The sequence below is a fragment of the Rhineura floridana genome, chromosome 8 (assembly GCF_030035675.1).
Source record: "Rhineura floridana isolate rRhiFlo1 chromosome 8, rRhiFlo1.hap2, whole genome shotgun sequence".
Taxonomy (NCBI): domain Eukaryota; kingdom Metazoa; phylum Chordata; class Lepidosauria; order Squamata; family Rhineuridae; genus Rhineura; species Rhineura floridana.
The window spans coordinates 65176303-65198485 of record NC_084487.1 but is presented as its reverse complement, the minus strand read 5'-3'; the positions used below and the strand labels follow the sequence as shown (position 1 = coordinate 65198485).

Sequence of the window (22183 nt, the reverse complement as noted above, 5' to 3'; positions counted from 1 at the left end):
AGGTGTGGAAGTGATGGTAAGGTCAGCAGAATGCAAATGGACCAGTGAGAGCACTGGATTGGCTCTGCTGGTGCATCTGACTTGCCAATGTTGCCCCTCTCTCTCCCAGTAAGCAGCAGCAACATGACCAACCAGAGTTCAGATGCATGGTGGTACCCCACCATACCGTCCATTACTGATTTGAATGTTAAGGAGCTTTTCATGGCAAGTGTAATAATGCTGGATGGGCCTACTATATCTTTCTGTGTTGGTGCTTAAGCTGCCATGGAGCCAAACCACTGTCTGATAACAAAAGAAACTGTATTGATAACAGGGTGTCTTACGGAGCACTCCTATTCCGGGTGCAGCTGAGGGGCGCAGACTGGGCCCGTTAGGGTGATGGAACAGCTTTGGTTCCACAGCTAGTTCTGCTCCGCACTGCCCATATTGGGGACATACACTTGCTATCATTGGTGAGAACACTGCTGATGGTAGCTTCTCAGCCCCAGTGCTTTCAGCAGGAATAGTGAGCTCCCTTATCTCCTGCAGAAGTCAGTGATCAGACACTGCTGCCATATCCTAACTTCTGCTAGCAGCACAGATCATCAGGTTAGGATTGCTCTGTTAATTCTAAATGACTGAGTCTGTATTCCTGAATTTTGAACTCGAGCTTTTATTTGAGACTGCTACATAAACTCTAAATTATGAAATAATCACCTGCTACTCTAATACCAATCAAGAGGATCTCAGGGTATGGCATGTCAAAGCAAATTCTGGATTACTGAAGTTGGGCCTGCAAAATGAGAAGCAGGATATGGATCATATGAACAGTCATAAACAAGAAGTAGTATGATTTCCGTTAACTTCTAATATTCCATGAAAAAAAATGGGATGGATCATAGCTCTGCTATAGAGCATCTGCTTTGTTTTGTATGCAGACGGTCCCAGATTCAGTCCTCAGTCTCTCCAGAGCAGGGATAGAATCCTGCCTGAAATGCTGGAGTGCCACTTCCAGTCAGTGTGGACAATACTAAGCCAGAAGTACCAATGGTCTGACTTGGTATAAGGCAGTGTCCTATGGAAGATTGGCTGAAAAGAAAAATATTATAGTGCCATTAGGCAGAGACAACACCAAATCATGCTTATGACTGAGAACCAGCTAACTTCACTTGATTGTTTTTGAAATGAACAAAGCTGGACTCGGAAATTGATTGTTTGCCTCTTCCTTCCAGTCTCCCTTCTTCCTTTTGTGTTTATTCTAGTAAACTCTATTCCTACTGTATTAGAGTTGTATTGGTAGCAAGAAGCGGTCAGCAGGGCAGGGTGCTGTTGCTTACTTGGCTTCCCAATGTGGAGGTTGCTGCCAGTAACCAATTAACAGAGGCTAAAATTACAATCGGGGGTGTGTGTCACACAATTTTGTGAGCTTATAAAGGGGCTCCTGTTCTCATGAAGGTTGGGAACCACAGACCTAGAGGCTTCCATGAGGTGACAGCAACTATGCCACTTTCCGTAACATGCAAAGCAAGCCTTACATGTAACAAATACTCATGGCATGCCAAGCCTTTTCTGATAGCAGGCTAAAAGCCAGACCAATGGATTCTCTCACCTATGACATATGGTTTTGTTGTGAATTTTGCTGCTGCTGTTGCTGCTGAATCAGCAACTGCTGCTGCTGCCTGCGTCGTGCTGTCCTCAGCTTCTCAAAGCGAGCCTCCATCTCATCCAACACTTTGGGAGTATAGCGTACCACCAGCTTGACACAGTCCTTAGCAGCTTTCAGAAGCTCCACAGCTTTTTCATGGTGTTCTCCTTCCACACTCTGATTATGAAAAGAATAGTTAACATCACAAATGGCAAGAGATGCCTCTGACCCCTTTGGGTTTGGAAGCAGTACCTGCACCAACGGAGGGTGTCCAAGGGAGAGTGAAAAGGCAAGAGAGTGAGAAGGCAAGATAGCAGAGCCCAGTATCAGGGCAGGAAACACTATTCCTGAAGCTTAATAATATGAAGGGACATGTCCTATTGTGATGCAGCACCACTGAAGAAGCAGACAGGCAACACCAAGATCCAAGAGTATTGCCGCTAGCAAATAATATACACTGTGTAAATGCAGCTGTGCACATGAACAGTTAATACATTTATTTGCCGACAACTTCCACTGTTTTCAATGGGACTTGCTTCCATGAAAAGGAATGTTCAAATGAATTCTCCCTCAAGGCCTGTTGGGAAAGTGCCAGCTGGGCATGCCCCTTTCACACTGATGTGCCCACTTGCCACATGTCTTAGCATCTGTGCATTTGGAATGAGTGGGGAAAGGGCTCTATACATGTGCAGCTCAGGCTGGCATCATCGGTTGGCATCATCAGGCACGTGCCATGATCCATGTCCCACTAGAGAACAAGATGCCAATCCCTGGGTTCTTGTAGCCTGTTGCTGCTCCACCTGACCATTGCTACCTGGTCACCTGACCTCTCCAAGTGAATGAGCAAGCACTAAGAGGAATGAAGAAAAGGAGCAGTTGTCTCTATGTGCCTTGCCCTCTCTCTCTGGGAAGTGATGCAGCTTGGGCCAAGGGAAAGAGAAAAGCAAATAGGCATGTGCATAGACACGCATACACACAAAGGTATATAGAGAATAAGTTGTAAACTGGAGATAAGGGGGCATGAAATGCAAAAAGTACAGCCTGATATATTTCTATGCAAAGCTCAAATAAAAAAAGTACATACAGCCTGCTGGATCAGGCCAGTGGCTCATCTAGTCCAGCATCCTGTTCTCACACTGGCCAACCAGATGCCCATGGGAAGCCTGCAAGCAGAAACTGTTTGCAAGAGCTTCCTGTGGCTTCCTGTAAGTGGTTTTCAGAAACATATGCCACTGACTCTGCTGGCAGAGCATAGCCATCATGGCTAGTAGCTCAGCGACCAATCACAACAGCAGAAACTGGTGAAAACACAACTCCTGTTCACATGATATACATATTAGGTATGGAAAGGGAATTGGGGCCATGGTGCTGGCTCCATCTCAAAGTTGCGTGCCTTCCTGCCCACCTCCCATGCACTGAGCATGAAAACCAATGCATGTACAGCTCTATGGAGGTAGGTATTCCATGTGGTCAGGAACCATGAATAATTGTGTTTCAAATACACAATTTATGTGCATAGACTTTCCTACTCAGACATCGATGCTCAATGCTTGGACATTGGGGGGTTGGGTTGGGAGGAATGTGACATTGGGGATGGGGCAGCAGTGCTGCTCTCTCTATGTGTGGAGCTCTCTTCATGCATACAATGCACAAAGGAGATTAGTCTTCCTAGCTTTGCTATGCTAATTTAACTTCTATACTGGGCGAAACCCCCACAAACCATGGTTTCACCTGAGTCCTAAACAAATAGAATCAAATATTGATACATGCTACTTCAGCAATTTCATGTTGGAGTCTCCTTCTGAATTTCTTGTTTAAGAATGGTGACATTCAGAGCAGTGCAGAATGCTTTGGGAAAATGAAATGTTCTCTCCTGGTTATTATTTTTTGTAGTGTTAAGATTTGTTTCCATTTATTCTTTTGCTGCCTGGTTCATGTGCTACTACCAAAAGAGCTTCAGTTCTCAAATCAGAGGAACTTACAATCTCCCCCCCCCCCAAATAAATAAAATATATCTCAAGATATGGCTACACAGGACATCCATTTCTCAATTGGTGTATCTGAAATGTGATATTATGACTAGCTGTTTATTTTTTAAATATTGGCTCTTTTTAATATTAATAATTGACTTACAAGCTTTGTTATTTTTTGAAAACTGGTTTGTAATTTGCATTTGGACCAACTAGGACTCAGGAAGTATATATAATGATTTGGATCCAGATTTTGCTGCCACCAGTGGGAGCAACCTCAGAGTTCTGCTCATGGAACAGTATCGGAAGTGGCACTGGTGGCCGCAGTGGGGAGAGGGAATTGACAAAAGTCAACAAGGAATGGATTAAAAACCTTTTCATCAACAGAAGGTAAAGTTTGGATGCAACCCATAGCATTCCCAGTACTTCCAGTATGGGATATGAAACTTCTTGAAAAAGCAGTTTATAAAAATAAACATAAACATAATGTGTTCACATACCACTCCATTAACAGAAAGCAGCTGGTCTCCCCGTTTGAGTCCTCCATGTCTCTCAGCTACTCCTCCAGGAATTATGCGAGAAATATAAATAGGAGAATTTTGTTCCTTTCCTCCCATTACATTAAAGCCAAGGCCTTCATCAGTCTTTGGCAGTTCTACCACTCGAGGGTGAGAATGGCCTTCACTTGCTGCAAAAGCAGCAACTGTTGCCTGGAAGAAAGTGCAGCTCTTCAGCATATAGTGAGCACAATTACAAGCACTGATGCTGATTTGGTTTAATATTAAGTTGCACAAAGCAGTTCTTAATTTTTCAAACAAATACTTCATCCTCCTTTTGAATAGAAAGCAAAGAGGTGTCCATGGCCCTCAAGCACAATTATGTGCTAGCTAAGTTGCTATTAGGACTACCGTGCATGAATCCTGAGACTGGAGTTTCATATGTGCTCAAACGTTCACATGAAGCTCCAGCACATGTGGGGATCCCCATTCCCACTGATGCAATCCATACACACAAAGGAAAATATGAAGATCACCTCTGTGAAATACATGGGGAAGCTTTTCTGGGAGGTGGAACACATTGAGTTCATTAGAGTTTCTAAATCTGTAAACAGCTTTCACAGTGGAGTTGTCTTCTGCGTTCTCTAGAATGTGACTTCAGTAGTAAACCTGAATATTTATAATGCAAACTCAGTAAGACTACTGTGAATAAAAGAAAAATGTAAATGCTGCCAGACTACAAAAAAGGTTTTTTTTTCTTAAATAGATTTACATTATATTTTCAAAGAAACATTGAAAAAAAGTTTTAAAAACAGTTTATAAAAAACTGATTCACAATCCAAAGCATTGCAGGGCTTTTGTGCACACACAAAATACATACATGCTAGCAGGGGCATGTATGCAACATCCCTCAGCAGTGGAGTGAGATCTGCATGCCAGAGTGTTTACATGTGCAGTGGAGCCACTGGATTCTAGTGGTAGTAAGGAGCTGAAGTAAAATATTTCAGTTAAGGCAGTTTAGTTTAATAACTGTCTCATACAATTTTAAGATGCCTAAAATTCTGATAGTAGCTGAAATAAGAACAGCAGGAGACCAGGAATGCATTGCTTAAAAAAATAGAAATATACCTTAACATTAAACATAAACCAGTAAGTTTGCATTATAAAAACAGATGTTTTCCTACTAGCAACTGTCTTTCAAAGTGTTTTGCATGATACTTTGACATATTAAAATATAGGGCAGAATCTAGGCGGAATATGGAAAATGGACTGCCTTCAAGTCGATCCCGACTTATGGCGACCCTATGAATAGGGTTTTCACGGTAAGCGATATTCAGAGATGCTTTATCATTGCCTTCGTCTGAGGCTGAGAGGCAGTGACTGGCCCAAGGTCACCTAGTGAGCTTCATGGCTGTGTGGGGATTCGAACCCTGGTCTCCCAGGTCATAGTCCGACCTCTACACCACACTGATTCTCAGGCGGAATATAGTTCCATTAATTTCAGTAGCAGAGATGTACACCATAATCCTGTATTTGTCTACTCAGAAGGAAGTCCTACTGAGCTCAGTAGGATTTAGTCCCAGTATAGGATTGCAGCCTCTAGCACATACTGAACTGTCCTACTGAAATAAATGCACACAATTCTTAAAGTTCTGATAGTGAGAGGGCAGTAAACATTCCATCAGAGATTGTTCTATTAGGGATGTTTAATGGATGGAACTAGGTAACATGAGTACGATTCCTGCATTGAGCAGGGTACGATTCCTGCACTGAGCAGGGGGCTGGACTTGATGGCCTTATAGGCCCCTTCCAACTCTACTATTCTATGATTTCTTAGTTGCATAAACAACATTTGTTATCACGCAAAAATTGTAATCATGCACACATTAAATGCCAGACATAAATGCACAAGAAAAATGCAATGCAGACAGCCCAGAAATAACCAGGAAATATTGTGATATTGAAACATTTTTCTACAATCCTGCTGTTCTATATGAATAAGAAATGAGAATGGCAAACCTTCTGGAGAGTTTTTCACCTTTAACTATACTTATTCATCCACAGCAAATATAATCTACAACACACCTTTCTTGGATCAGTAGTTAAGAAGCTTAATAACTGCAATGCTCACCTAGGGTCAAGCTCAAACCACTCTAGGATAAAGGCAGTGTTCTAGTTGATAACAAAATGGAGGAATTATACTTAAATCTACATTTAGCTTAATTAACGTTAGAAGTATTGCATGGCTCAGAATGTTTTTCTTTAAAAACTCTTAATAATTTAATGGCACACTATTTTAATGTCTTTAATAATATATTTAAAACAACGTTTTCCCTTCATCAAACCTTGGCTTACCTCCATTTCAAATCAACAAGATTCTTATATTGGAAGTGTGGAAGCAAGATCAGCATTTATTGCTCTGATTTGCAAACAATGCTTTTAAGTTGTGCATATATGCTTTGTAGAAGTTCTACAATTTTCTTAGTTTTCTTTCCCTTGCCTCACTAATAGAGAGAAAAAATCATTCAAGTTTTATCAACAGCATAGGAAGAAATTTTTCCATGAGGAAATATATTTTATTGCAAACATTTATTCCTGTACAATTCAAACACAAAAGCACATTTCAGATTTAGCTACAAAAGCAATGGGATGGTTTGGACATAATGCTAAACAACAGTTTAGTATTGCAAGAATGAGTCTAGCCTTCCACTGGGCTTGCCCTTGCCCTTCCTTTCCCACACAGAATTCCTGAGGAGTTCTGAAGCTTTCACTTCTGTTTTTGATCAAGTGCTGCACAAACTGTGGGTAATATTAACAATGGTTAGTGGAAACAAGCTAACTTCAACCCATAGTTTATGAAGTTGACTTATTTATAATAACCATAGTTAGGATTAACCACAGTTCAGGATTTGGATGCTAAATTTTGTTTTATCTAATGTGGAAGAAAAAGCTCCCAATCTCTTCCTTGCTGTTGCACCAGAGGGGGACAAGGAGGGGTCAAGCCTGGAGGAAGCTAGACCATGTTAAACCATGGTTTAGTGTTGTGACTTAATGAAGCAATTTTTTAAATGCAGGAAGCATACACAGATTTGTAAGGAATCTTCATGAAATTTCATCAAAGACCCTACTTTTCAGGAATGATGAAAACACAAGCTCCTGGTGTTTTCTGTTGAAGTCTCTTGAAGTCTCTACTGTTCTGAAGGTAGGCCTGCTATGTACTGTGAAGAAAAACTGTTATAGAACTTAGCTAAAGAAGCACTAATGGTCAGTGTATTGCTCTATACAATGAAATAATAATTTGATTTGAAGCTGCCCCCCACCTTGCAAGCCTGTTAATTCTATAAAGCATTCTCTTTTCTTAAGCTACAGAAGCAGCAGCACAAAGGTTGAATTTGCCATTATGGTTGTTACCTGGAAAGTAGCACTGGTTCTAGACTCTGGGCTGCCACTGATGTCTAAATTTTCTTACAGTGTACACACGAATACCTGAAACATACACGCGCACAGTCAATTACTAGGCCACTTTAGGAGTACATATTTTAAAGCTGCAAGTATCCTACCTTTGCAGTTGCTCTTGCACGGAATTCTGGGCAGCCATTAACATTTATGGTTTCATGCATATATTGATATACCTGAAGTGATTGAAGCAGAAGAAAAACAGAAGCAAAATAAATAATCCAGAGTTTCTACAAAGTCAGAAACTTTGAACAGAATTTACTTCTTCTTGCCCTAGCGGTTTTTATTGTCCTTAAAGCTTCTAATTTCACAGTACAATACTACCTCCAAGAGCCTTTCTGTACTATAAACTTAATAATGCACATCTATCTCTTGGCTGGCATACACAATCCACATGCCTCCCCTCAAGTCCACTCAGAGGATACTGCCATGATACAAGTGCTCAAACAGCAATATTTTATACATGGGAAAAATGTAATACTTCCTCAGATTGCCATACATGAAACACCTGAGTGGGCTAGGGACCCCAGATACATGTAAACAGGTGTACTTCATCCACACTTTACATATATCTTGTAAGAAACATGAGTGTAACACTGGTGTGTGCAAAGCAAATACGTCTGCCACATAAAGTGGGCAGCTGCCTGGAATGCTTCATAGTAACATTTTCCCATTCAGTCACACTTCCATTCAAAACATCCCTCTCCTGGTTTTGCCTGTCTTTTTGTCAAGAAGCTGAACATGTTGGCAATGCTAACTCTGGAAATAAGACATCAACAAGAGCAAAGAACAAAGCACTGTCTTCCAAACACCACTTTCCTTTTTTCACACACAGCCTTTTTACTGTCCAGTACCTGGATGGGTGAATACTTGGGAACTGTATATATATCACCTTGGATTCCATGGGATTTAAATGTAAGAAAATAAATAAATAAATAAGCTGCACTATTAATTTACAGTAGAATCTTGTACATCTCTGTGCAGAAGTAAGTCCCATCCAGTTCAATGGAACTTACTCCCAGGTAAATGGGAATAAGGTTGCTCTGTAAAGCAACAAATGGCCCTTTAGATCAGGGTTGGAGAACTATTGGCCCTCCATCTGTTGCTGGATTGTTGTTGTTATGTGCCTACAAGTCGATTATGGCTTATGGCGACCCTATGAATCAGTGACCTCCAAGGGCATCTGTCATGAACCACCCTGTTCAGATCTTGTAAGTTCACGTCTGTGGATTCCTTTATGGAATCAATCCATCTCTTGTTTGGCCTTCCTCTTTTTTCTACTCCCTTCTGTTTTCCCCAACATTATTGTCTTTTCTAGTGAATCATGTCTTCTCATTATGTGTCCAAAGTATGATAACCTCACTTTCATTATTTTAGCTTCTAGTGATAGTTCTGGATTAATTGGTTCTAACACCCAAGTATTTGTCTTTTTCGCAGTCCACGGTATGCGCAAAGCTCTCCTCCAACACCACATTTCAAATGAGTTGATTTTTCTCTCATCCGCTTTTTTCACTGTCCAACTTTCACATCCATACTTGGAAATCGGGAATACCATGGTCTGAATGATCCTGACTTTAGTGTTCAGTAATACATCTTTGCATTTGAGGACCTTTTGTAGTTCTCTCATAGCTGCCCTCCCCAGTCCTAGCCTTCTTCTGATTTCTTGACTATTCTCTCCATTTTGTTTAATGACTGTGCCGAGGTATTGATAATTCTTGACAAGTTCAATGTCCTCATTGTCAACTTTAAAGTTACATAAATCTTCTGTTGTCATTACTTTAGTCTTTTTGACATTCAGATGTAGTCCTGCTTTGTGCTTTCCTCTTTCACTTTCATTAGTATTCATTTCAAATCCTTACTGGTTTCTGTTAGTAGTATGGTATCGTCTGCATATCTTAAATTATTGATATTTCTCCCTCCAACTTTCACACCTCCTTCATCTTGGTCCAATCCTGTTTTCCGTATGATATGTTCTGCGTACAGATTAAACAAATAGGGTGATAAAATACACCCCTGCCTCACACCCTTTCCTATTGGGAACCAATCGGTTTCTCCATATTCTGTCCTTACAGTAGCTTCTTGTCCAGAGTATAGGTTGTGCATCAGGACAATCAGATGCTGTGGCACCCCCATTTCTTTTAAAGCATTCCATAGTTTTTCAGGATCTACACAGTCAAAGGCTTTGCCGTAATCTATAAAGCACAGGGTGATTTTCTTCTGAAATTCCTTGGTCCATTCCATTATCCAATGTATGTTTGCGATATGATCTCTGGTGCCTCTTCCTTTTCTAAATCCAGCTTGGACATCTGGCATTTCTCGTTCCATATATGGTAAGAGCCTTTGTTGTAGAATCTTGAGCATTACTTTACTTGCATGGATATTAAGGCAATAGTTTGATAATTACTGCGTTGCCTGGGATCCCCTTTCTTTGGAAATTGGGATATATATTGAACGCTTCCAGTCTGTGGGCCAGTTTAGTTTTCCATATTTGTTGACAAATGTTTGTCAAAATTTGGATAGATTCAGTCTCAGTAGCATGTAGCAACTCTATTGGTATGCCATCTGTTCCTGGTGATTTGTTTCTTCCAAGTATTTTAAGAGCAGTTTTCACCTCACATTCTTAAATTTTTGGTTCTTCATTATACGTTTCCTCCATGAATGAATGTCATCCTGGCATCTCTTTTATAGAGTTCCTCAGTGTATTGTTTCCATCTTCCTTTTATTTCATCTCGGTCAGTCAGTGTGTTCCCGTGTTGATCATTCAACACTCCTACTCTTGGTTTAAATTTTCCTTTCATTTCTCTAATCTTTTGGAATAGGGCTCTTGTTCTTCGCTTTTTGTTGTCCTCTTCTATTTCTATACAATAACTATTGTAACAGTTCTCTTTGTCCCTATGTACTAGTTGCTGGATTGTAGCTCCCATAATCACTGACCATGCTGGTTGATGGGAGTTGGATTTTCCCCATCCCTTCTTTAGATAATGTGGAAAGAACCATTAGCCATCTCATTTCATACCAATGGTTAAAATCACTTTGTATATGCATTGGATTTCACTTCTATATATTAGGTTAAAAGTACAGGTGTACGCTGTTAAATATGAAACAGAAATGTCTAATGCCTTCTGTGATGCTTTAACAAATTCACTATATTTTCCCAAAAGAATGAGAAAAATACTGTCTTAGCATGTGGACCTTTCTATTTTTTGTCTTGGCACAATAACCAAGAACACCCATTTTCTTTTCTTTTTTTAAAAAAAGTTTACAATGTAGTGTGGGCATGAAGTTGACATATCAGTAATGACACTACTGACAACCCAAAGCATTATTCCTTGTTCTATGCTTGCACATCAGAACAGAGGATCATTCTGTTTTGATATCTCTAAATTTCTATAATCTTATGGAGCTGAACTACACTAAAACAAGTGGTAGTGTGGATACATAGTGTATTGGAGATACCTACTGACATATTTATTGAATCTGAAATTTTAGTCCTGTGGTTCTAATCAAATACTCTATCATTAAGACATCCTTAATAATCTCAGGTCTAATTTAATGTACCATGACTTATTGGTGTGATAAGTAATCAAGTTATAATTGCTTTCACTTGAATGTTCACCCCAAGTGAAAAATGCTGACGTTTAAATAATTTAAGAGGCCACCAATTAATTTTTGAAGCATTTCAGAGTCTGCCTGATACTATGCTGTGCTGCTCAGTAGCAATAAATACAAAGTGGGTACTGTGTTTGCAGTACAAGTGCAGAGGAGCATATCTTTCTGCATCTGCTCTGGAAGCCATCATTGCTTTTTACACTGGAACAATAGCAGTTAGTATTGTACTCAGGAGACATCTGAAAAATGTATTCTTGTGGGGGTAGTACTTGTGTAAAGTACATTTGGTACTTTATTCCATGTGCAGTATAACAGCAATGTTGCACAACCAACAACACAAAACGTAGTTGTGTGAACATGTGTTTTATTTTGTTTTTTGAAGGCATGGAGAACATAACTTGGTATTGCAATTAGTTCACAACTGCATGCAAGAAGTGAGGAATAATTGGCTATAAGACATACCCTCACAACAAAAGTGAACACCTACTATATTTTTTCTTATTTCAAGGAGGTGGAATGGAGGATGCAAGTTAGTGTGGTTTGTCCATTTGACTGTCCGTGAAAATGGATGAAACTGAGTCATCAAAAAAAACTTTAAAATAATGCTACCAGTTTTTAAAAAATGATTATAGGTTGTACAACCAAGTCATATCCAGCGAATACCCATTAAAACCTGTAGACAAGTTAGTCACATTAACTGATTTCAATAGGTCTGCTCTGAGTATGAGTCTTAGTTGGGCTCAACCCTCTGATTTTTGATGAGACAAATGGATCTTTGGGAAATTCACTCCAATGTGGTTTAAATAGTGAACAGAATGATGTTTTGGATCACGGTTGACTTACACTGAACTCCTAGGACTTTGAGCCCTTTCACAGTTTCTCAGCCTAACCTACCTTGCAAGAGTTGTTATGAGGAGAAAAAGGGAAGGGGAACATTTATGCTGCATTGAGCTCCTTCAAAGGAGGGCAGGATAAAAATGGATAATAAATAAATAAATGCTACTTTGTGTGATGGCAAATAGAAAACAAAGCTTACAGTCCTCCTCGTTATTTCAGCTGCCTCCATGTGTACAGAATTTAAGCAATTACTAAAAGAACTATGGTATAACAAGGAGTGGACCAAGGCAGGGGTTGAGCAACATAGAATATAAATGTTTACTCTTTGTCTTAGTCTTGTACCTCTCAGAGGAAAGTGGTAATGAGAAATTTAAAAAGAATCAGGTGGATAGGACCTGGGGCAATTGGTTGGCAGGGTTTTTGATCTATATGGGGTAATGATCCAGCACCAGCCTATGAGGGCTGCGGCCTTGGTGAAGTACCTTGATATAATTTTTAGAGCGCATACGGAATTTATGGGATCAGCATTGCTGGCCTATGATGAATGTTTTAGGATGAGGGCAGCAGTGGGTTTTCACCTGCACTGGGACAGGAAGGACCCAGAATTGTGGTTGCAGTTTATGACTACAGTCAACCTGTGCCGGGTGACAGGGCAGATAGCGGTCATTTGTTTGGTAAGTCTGCCAGCATGGCTCCTATCCGTGGGTCCACAGAGCAGGGGGTTCAACTCCACCTGCTCTGTTGGGAGTTCAGCGCTAAGGGCTTTTGTAACAGGAACCCGTGTAAATTTAAACACAAGTGTTCCATTTGTGCTGGCTCCCATCCCTTCACCAGTTGCCCTAGGGCTTGGGGATTTAAGGGTTTTCAGAGGGGGAAAAGATCCAGGGCTGGAGGACAGCCTTAAGGAAAGGGGCCCCACATCGATTAAAATTCCTCAGCTTATGCATTTGCTCTGGTATTATCCCAGAAGGGCAGATGCAGCTTATTTGGGGGGAGGTTTTCGTTCTGGTTTAGGGATTCTGGTTGTTGGGAAGCATAGGCCTTACATGACAGGGAATCTTAAGTCTGTGGTGGGAATGGCGTCAGTGGTGCAGGAGAAAAGTAACAAGGGGGTGGCTGAGGGACGGGTCTTGGGCCCATTTGATCACCCTTCCATGCCCACGCTAAGGGTTTTCCCCTTGGGCATCATTTCTAAGAAAGATTCTGGACAGTTTAGGTTCATTCATCACTTGTCTTACCCTGGGGGCAGTTGGTGAATGATGCTAGTCCCAAACATTTATGTTTGGTGCATTACGCTTCCTTTGACAGCGTAGTTTTGATAGTTTGACCAGGGCGCTCTCATGGGTAAGTGTGATATTAAGTGAGCATTTTGCCTTTTGCCAGTCCAAACTTTGGTCTTTGATTTGTTGGGGTTTTCTTTCAAGGGTTTGTTTTATGTGGATCGAGCTTTACTCACGGGGTGTTCTATTTCATGTTCAGCTTTTGAATGTTTTAGTGCATTCCTTGAGTGGGATCTTGGGAGGCGAGCTGGCTGTGATGCAGTAGTGCATTATTTAGATGAGGTTCTGTTTGCTGGTCCTGCTGGTTCACAGCAGTGCAGCCAGCTGATGGGGACGTTTGGGCAGTTGACAGAGGAGTTAGGTGTGCCTTTGGCCAAGGAAAAACTGAGGGCCCATCACCTGTGCTTACCTTTTGGGATATTGAGCTTGACTCGGTGGCACAGGCTTGTCGTTTACTGGCAGTCAAATTAGGGGATTTGAAGTGCAGGGTTGACAGCATGTGGGAAGCTAGGAAGGTTACCCTCACGGAGCTTCAGGAGTTGGTAGGGCATTTGAACTTTGCATGCAGAGGCATAGCACTTGGCAGAGTGTTTCTGTGAAGGATTTGTGACCTGATGAAGGGCCTAAGCAGGCTTCATCATCGGGTTAGTTACTAGGGACATCAGGGAGGATTTGCTAGTTTGGTCGCATTTTTGGAGCAGTTTAATGGGGTTTCATTTTGGCATAGGGATTTGCTGTTGGAGGCAGAGTTGCAAGTTCACTTGGATGCCTCTGGGGGCTTTAGGCTTTGGGATTGTTTTATGGGATAGATGGTGTGCTGAGGCATGGCCTGTGGCATGGGCAGACAGTGAGTTGACAGGGATGGTCCATCTTCCAGACTGGTATCAGGAGTAGCAAACACCCCTGAGAAGTACGACTTCACACATGGTGCATTGTGTCCAAGACTGTGGTGGCCATGCTTTCTTGGTGATCATTTCATCATTTTAAGAAAGGCATAGTCCTGAGGGCACATGGGGCCATCATGTTGCTGATGCTAAGCAGGTCTGTGTGTGGTCAGTGCCGGGATGGGGACTGCCTGGGAACCACATGTAGGCTGCCTTGGGTTTCTTGAGGAAAGAAAGGCAGGATATTTACTCTACATTTGGAATATTCCATAACTAATCCCAACTGCTTTAATGTTACACTGAGCAAGTAAAAGCTGCTCTGATAATAAAGTGGCAGATTACCCAGTATGGGACATTATGGAAACTACTATTCGCATTACAATAAAGTGCAGTGACCGCTCTCTGCCTTTGAGAGGCTGACTACAGATTTTAATTACTGTCATATTTGGGGTTGGATCCCAACCAGTTCGGTATGCACTCTTTCAAGATTGGTGTGGCTTCCACAGCAGCTATGTTGGGTTTGGGAGCACAGCCATGCAGGCAGTGGAGCACTGGCAATTGGGTGCTTCCCAGGCCTGTGTCAGGCCAATCGAGGGCTCATGTGGGCCGTTGCGCTGAAGAGCATACTGTTAATTGTTGTTTCTGTTTTAACAGGTTGGAGGGTGCTGGAGAGAGTCAAGGTACTCATGTGTGGCCACAGATGGAGTTCTGGGCCAAAAGGAGGGCATTGCAGATTGGGCATGGAACCCATTTGGGGCTCAGCCATTGCACTTTGGTCCAGTGGCTGGGTAGACGTGGCATGCTGTGGGAATGCCTCCTACCAATGCTGATGCATCATTGGTGCAGCACCCTCCACAGGTTTTGGTTATCCATTAGGAAGGCAATGACCTGGGAATGTTGAAGGGGAAAAGCCCTTATCATTCAGGTTTGCCTGGACTTTGAGGCCATATGTAGAGGGTGGCCTGGGACCATGACCGTTTGGTCCAATATCCTCCCCAGGAGGATTTGGTGGGGTGGGATTGACCCCAGGAGCCTGAACAAGGCTAGCTGAAAGGTAAATAAGGAAGTCCGGGTCACCCTTGCTGATAAGCAGGGTGAGGTAATACATCATCCGGAGATGAAGTGTGCCAGGGCTGATCTTTACCGACCAGACGGTGTTCATATGTCTGACCTGGGTAACAGTCTGTTTCTTTCTGATCTGCAGAGTGCCCTGCGTGAAATAATTTGTCACAGGTAGGGGAAGAGGGACTAAGCTGAGGCTTGTCTTCTTCCATTGCGGATATGTGCAGAATTTCACAAGGTAGGGTTTGGTGACCACCCTTAGGCACCTTTAAGGTGATCGGTGGGTTCTGAGGCCTGCCTTCCAGGTTGTGCAGCCTGTTGGCAGGATAAGGCTCACCTTTGGGGTTAACACCCACTCAGAGTTGTGCAGCCCTGAGGGAGGATGAAGCAGGAAGGCCTCCCTAACCACCCTGGGGGGATGAGGCCCGGAGAAGGGGATTGGGCTTGGACCACCCCCTTTCCCATGGTAGGGTGTCCTCACCCAACTGGGTATGAGATAGGTTCTGCACTTGTCTCTGCAGATCATTTTATTATGCAATCAAGCATGTAACTGGCTTTATTCCAATAAACGTGGCCCTTGATTTACACACACTTCATCTTGTCTTGCCTCTTCATTTCCCGGCTATGCGCTGCAAAATGCAGCTGTCATGATGCTTATAAGGGACCAAGCATTTGGATCAATTCTATACAAGTTGCACTGGTTGCCTATTTGCTTCTGGTCTCAATTTGAAGCACTTGTTTTGATTTTAATCAACTAACACATTTCACTAATAACTCATGTGCTCTTATTAACAACACGCGTACCTCAGTGCTTTTGAGAATTGGGTCAAATTCATAGATCTAAATAATTGAAAATTAGCAGGTTGTTTATTACTATTATTATAAACTGGCAAAAATATCCCAATTATTTAGAACTGGGGATAGCCAAGACTATAGTTTTTTTACCACACTGCCACTTGGCGATAATGGGAATGCCAAAATTATCAGTCTTTGGAACCTAGTAATTTAAATTTTGTTTATGTATTGAGCTATCAGCTTAAAAATATAAGAATATCATTGCTCAATTTGATCAATGATTCATCCAGTCCAGCATTTCTGTTTCCTCGGTGGCCAATTAGATGCTTGTGGGAAGCTTATGCGCTGGACATGCTCAAGAGGCCTAACCTGTTGTTCATACCAATATCTTGTATTCACTGCCTGTTTCATTTTTCTGTCATGGCTGATAGCTGTTGACAGAATGATTGGCCATCACCTGTGTACTGCATCATCTGGTAGCAAGTTATTGTGGTTTTATACAAAAAGGTCTGGCAGCCAGCAAGGATAACTAAGGCTGCATTCCAGTGGGGGTGGGGAAGATGGTTGAACATCAGGATGGAAGTGAAATCAGAAAAGTACTCTTGTGATCATCCTTTTAATGCCTCCCATTTTTTCCCTCTCATTGTGAACAATGCAGGCAGGAGGGGGGGAATTCATCCTGAGCTAGTCTAAATCTACACTGATTTAAGGGCATGTCAGGGGACGGGGACGGGATTTTGGATTCTTTGTATCCAAGATGTTTTCTGGTCCTTTTCTGGCACACACCCGGCAGGGTCCTCCTGATGTTTTTAGCCTATTGATGTTGGAGCTCCAACATCATTTGTGCCAGGACATCAAATATTTCCATAGTGGTGGTGAGTGGGGATCCATAATTACATCCCTCTCTTCAGCACTGGAAGGAGATATCCAACATATCCTTGGGCCCCTGAGATGCCCTCTCAGGGGTCATGGGATCATACCCTAAGTTTAGTATCTGGTTCTGAACTGTTATATTCAAGGTCATGAAAAACATCCATTGCGTTCACATCACATCGTTCATCACATCAGTGATGAATACTGAAAACAGAACTACCCAACTCATAGACATGACATACATGAATGCACTAAAGTAAGGAAATGCATATTTATTATGGTTGTCAACCACATCAAAAATTAAGTTGATTAATCATAGGAGTTTTTGCAAACTAATTGTCACCCACATCAAAAGTTAAGTTGATTAATCATAGGAGTTTTTGCAAACTAATTAATCACTACAATTATCATAAATTATCATTTGCATAATAAAACCATTTCAAAGACAAAATGAAGTTGATTTGCAAAAAACAAGAGCCAACAACTATGGAGTCAACCTGGAGGATCACAGGTTTATTGATCTACATAAACCATTGATATGATACCCACAAGGAGGATTCTAGCAAAGCCAATGATTCTTTGGTACTGGATTTACTTAAACAACTGTTTTGTCAGAAGAAAGCAAGTGGCAACAAACCCTTTTTATAAAATGAAAATGAAAACCTCTTGTGAGAACAGCAAAATCAAGCACAGAGAAAAGTTTTAAGGAAAAACAAAAATAAGTCTAAGTTCTTTCCTATCACTGTTAATCAGGAAGGCACTACTGGTCAGTGTTGGAACATATGCTTTGCATACAGAAAACACAGACATCTCCAGCAAAGAAGACTTCAGCTTGCAGAACAGGCCTCTGTCTGAAACATTATAGTACTGCTAACAGCTGAAGTCTACTGGAGTGAGCTAGATGCACCAATGGTCTAATTCAGCATAAGGCATGTTCATAATCTCCACCAATGTATAGAAACTGCTCAATACTTAACACAGTTTCTATTCTGATATTTAAACTGTATAAGGATTGTACAATATATGAGCTTATCCGTATATTAAGATATTCTATTAAGGGCCTTTTTCAGATGCCCCCACTGTTTGAGACAAGATGGGCAACTATTGGGTGATTTCCCAGTGGTGGTGCCCCAATTAGGGAATGTTTTCTCAAAAAAGGTCCTCCCGGCATCTTCTTTGTTGTTCTTTTGACAGCAAACATGTTTTTTATTTTCCCAGGACTTTTAAACTCAGTTTCAGCCCTGATGGTTGTTTTATTTGGCTCTTATGATCTTGTTACCTATTTAATTTTGTGCTTTGTAATTGTTCTGATTTGTTTTACCTGTATTCTACTCATTTTTCTATTTTGTTTTATTTTTAAAAAAGCCCTTTTATGTAAACATTTCTATTGAACCATGTATAGAAATTTCTAGAATGAACAAACAATAAAGGCCATCTCTCAGTGGTACAGCACATGCTCCACATTAGGGATGTTGTTATGGGGTGGCCCAGGGGACCTGAGCCCTGTTTTTTTTTTACAGCAGGTTCCAGATCTCCTGTCCCTGGCTCACCCTTTTTATAAACTAAAAAAAAAAAAAAAAAGAGTGGGGTGTTTCTTACATTGCTTACAGGGCAGCTTTCACTCTGAAAGCCAGCCTAAATTTGCACCTATACATTTAAATTAACATGTGCAAATTTGTGTCATGGGTCTGTGCCCCATGTCTTTTAAGGGCCTAGCAACACCCCCACTTTGTATGCAGTAGGTCCCTGATATCTCCTGTTAAAAAAGGATCAAGCAGTATCTGATGGGAAAGACCTCTTTCTGAGACCTGCGAAAGCTACTACCAGTCAGAACAGACAATACTGAGCAAGATGGACCAATAGCCTGACTCAATATACAGCAGCTTCATGTGATGATTTCAATAAATATAAAATTGGTTATTTTATCTTTCTAGAGCTTTGTTATGAAACTCTTATTAATCTGAAAGAAGTCATGTGTTTCCATCAGGACAGTGTTAGCAGGCTTTTCTTAGAGACAAACATCTGCATCATTACACCAGCTGTCAGAACAATTGGATGCCATGCAGTAAAACTATGTGTCATTTTGCCTCATGCAGTGGGGGTGATGAGTCATTAACAATCCCAAACCTGCAATGAACTAAATCTCATTTAACTCTCTGTGGAGCTACATCATTTTTAATTACAAACATATCACAAGAATGTATGAAAAATGTAAAGGTCATCTAATAAAATATTTCTTTGAAGATAAAAAGAAGGAAATATATTTATGTTACTGTAGTAGAAAAAGTGAGTATTTAATGATTTGATAGTTACTTTCCAAACCTTATGTTTGAATTAAATATCCTGAAAAAGGATTGCCTTTTAACAAAGGGGATATTAAATGCTTCCAAATGTAAGGGTTTTAGTTTAGTTTAGTTTAAATGTAAGGGTTTAGTTTAGTGGATTTTGGCACTGCACACCAGCCTACCTGCACCCATTTCGGTGTGCTTTTGATATCAGATCTGTACTTCGCCCACTGACTTCACTATGAGCTGTGAATGAAGGGAGAAGCAGGGTGATGATGGATGAAGTGTTACAGAGCATTTCACTTAAACTACTGATATGTTATGAGGAAGGAGGCATCAGAACTGACTCGTTCCTTCCCCTTTACCCAGCTCCTGTTCTCCCATGAACCATGACTTAGTGTGAATGAGTGGTCCGCTAGTGCACACATCCCAATTTCTCCTACTTTACTCTGAACACAAGCAACAAGCCACAGATTATGGCTTCCCATCTGATCTGGAATTGTGGTTTGTTTCTCTGTAAACCAGAAGTGAATAACCTCAGGACTAGGGACAGAATGTAGTCCTCTAGGCTTTGCTATCTGGCCTTCTGGATTCTCCCCAGGCCATACACCCTCACTGTAGGCCACAGTCTTCACTGTACCAGTTCCATGTCCTCCTCAACTGCCATGAACTGTGATAATGCCACTTGCTTGCTGGACCTCTGCCTTTTATCTGGCTGGCTGGAAACCTACCACCAACAATTAAGAGTCACATCCATTACCTTGAACACTTTTTTTTTCCTCTGACCATGCCAACCACTGGCATGAAGCTCCCAAAAGGGAACGCTCATGACATGAGGGAATGTGGTCATCAGGCTGACAAAGGATCCTCACTCCTGTTCTAAACAAACTCCCCTTCTGGCCGTGGTTTGTTTAGGGAGAAATAAACAAATATCCTGGTTTGGACAAAACTCAAGGTTTGTGGTTTGTTGTTCCTGCTTGCACTAAGGGAGGAGTGAAGTAGGAGCAATTGAGAAGTATTCTGCTTGTCCACAGTTATCCAGGGTTTATGGCTTATTGTGACATGCAAACATTGCCTACCAGTGCAATCCTATGCATATCTACTCAGAAACAAGTCTCATTGAGCTCAATGAGGCTTACTTCTAGGTAAGTGTGTATAAAATTGCAGCCTATGGCCAGTGCACATCTTCTATACAACTAGGGTTGCCAGGTTCAGGGCCTGAGACTGATCCTGTATCTTTAGGAGAAGAGAAAGTCAGCCAAGTGCAGATGTTCTTGCAACACTGTAATGGGAAAAACCACAAGATGGGATTCTCCCCCCTGCACAACTTTTAAACATACAGAAGACCTCTTGATTGCCAGGCCCAGCCTCCAAGAGGTCTTCTGTATCTTTAAAAGTTGTGGAGGGGGGAGGGAGAATTCCACCTTGTGGTTTTTCCCATTACAGTGTTGCAAGAACACCTGCACTTGGCTGACTTTCTCTTCTCCTAAAGATACAGGATCAGTCTCAGGCCCTGAACCTGGCAACAACACCTATTCACTTTAATGGGCTTTTTTTCAAGAGAAGTTTTCCAGTGGACTATGCAAACAGCAGGAATATAAATGTGGAGAATGATAGTGCACTGTAAACCCTCTCCAGGTCAACTGCTATTTTTCTCAGTAGTGGATGAAGATGAACAGCATCAAGCACTTTAACTCTAGGATTTTACAGAACTAGCTATAGTAAAGTACGACTAAGCAGCAATTTGTAACAACCTGCAAGCAAAGGAAACAGGTAGGCAAGGTACATAAACAAGCCTTGCATAACAAACACACCTTACATAACAATAAGTAATTGTGGCAATATCTGAACTGAATTAGCACTTCCAAAAGAGGATTATTTATTAGAAACTACTCTGAAAGGAAGCACCAGGAGTACATTTAAAGGACTGACAAGAGAAGCACGTCAATATTTTACCATTAGCTAGTCAGGCTTTTTGTACTAGTATTTTCATTAGTTTTCTCTTCCCCTCCCAGGGGTCATCAAAGCAATTGAGCAGAGCTGAAAGTATGTACATTCCTGGTGGCCCAACATCTCCCCCTACAATCAATTGTTATGTTGAAGTCAATAGGGAAGCTCTGATTAAACACCAGTCCTTTGATGTGACCCTGGATTCTGGAGTATTGCATTTATAACATCCATGAAAGCAGCACAGAACTGTGTATCACTAGCAGTCATTTTAGTTCTCCTGTAGTGGAGTCATCAGGCTGTTGTAACTGAAAATAGGCTTAACAAAGCTGCTTCTCCAGTAAATCTTGAGTTGCCTAGCCCACTCATGTTATTTGCAATTAATGAGAGCAATCTGATGCATGAAAAAGGCAATCATTTCTAAAAGTTCTGATTCATGCTATTCAGGGCTTTGTGGCAGCAAAGGTGGGGAAGCACTGGTTGTGAAAGAAAATAATACCTTCCCCCATCAAGTTTGTCATTTGTCATTTCTGCTTGGTGCCCTACTTAAGCTATAGAAAATGTATCATTATACTAAATGTACAGAGAAAAAACATTTTGTGCAGTTTTTTTATACCAGTTTATTGTAGCTGCCAAAACCCATGTGGTGGTGATGATGATGATGTACAAAGAGGACAGCACAGAGTTTTCCATTTTTTTCCTAATTCCAATTTCCAGTCATGGAATGGAAATGATCTGCCTTCAAGTTGATCCCGACTTATGGCTACCCTATGAATAGGGTTTTCATGGTAAGCGGTATTCAGAGGGGGTTCGTCATTGTCTCCCTCTGAGGCTAGTCCTCCCCAGCTGGCTAGGGCCTGCTTAGCTTGCCACAGCTGCATAAGCCAGCCCCTTCCTTGTCCACAACTGCCAACTCCCATGGCTGTAACTAATTCAAGAAAAAAAAGTAGGAGATGTCATTGCACACAAAAAGTATAACATGTACTTTTGTTCCTTAAACACTATAGAATGCATCGGTGATACAAGATCAGAGCTATATCAGGGCTTAGGAGAGTTACGGCCTA

At 41.4% G+C, this 22183-nt stretch overlaps 1 protein-coding gene across 1 annotated transcript in view; it reads right to left on the bottom strand.

The window, feature by feature from the left end:
- The window catches only part of LIN7A (lin-7 homolog A, crumbs cell polarity complex component), a 45815-nt gene that overhangs the window by 1154 nt on the left and 22478 nt on the right, over positions 1-22183 (bottom strand). Inside the window, exons 3-5 of the mRNA XM_061637803.1 lie at positions 7652-7723; positions 4095-4304; positions 1589-1801 (exon numbers count right to left, since the gene is read on the bottom strand). Coding sequence (XP_061493787.1) covers positions 1589-1801; positions 4095-4304; positions 7652-7723 — 495 coding nt within the window. The remainder of the gene's footprint in view (positions 1-1588; positions 1802-4094; positions 4305-7651; positions 7724-22183) is intronic.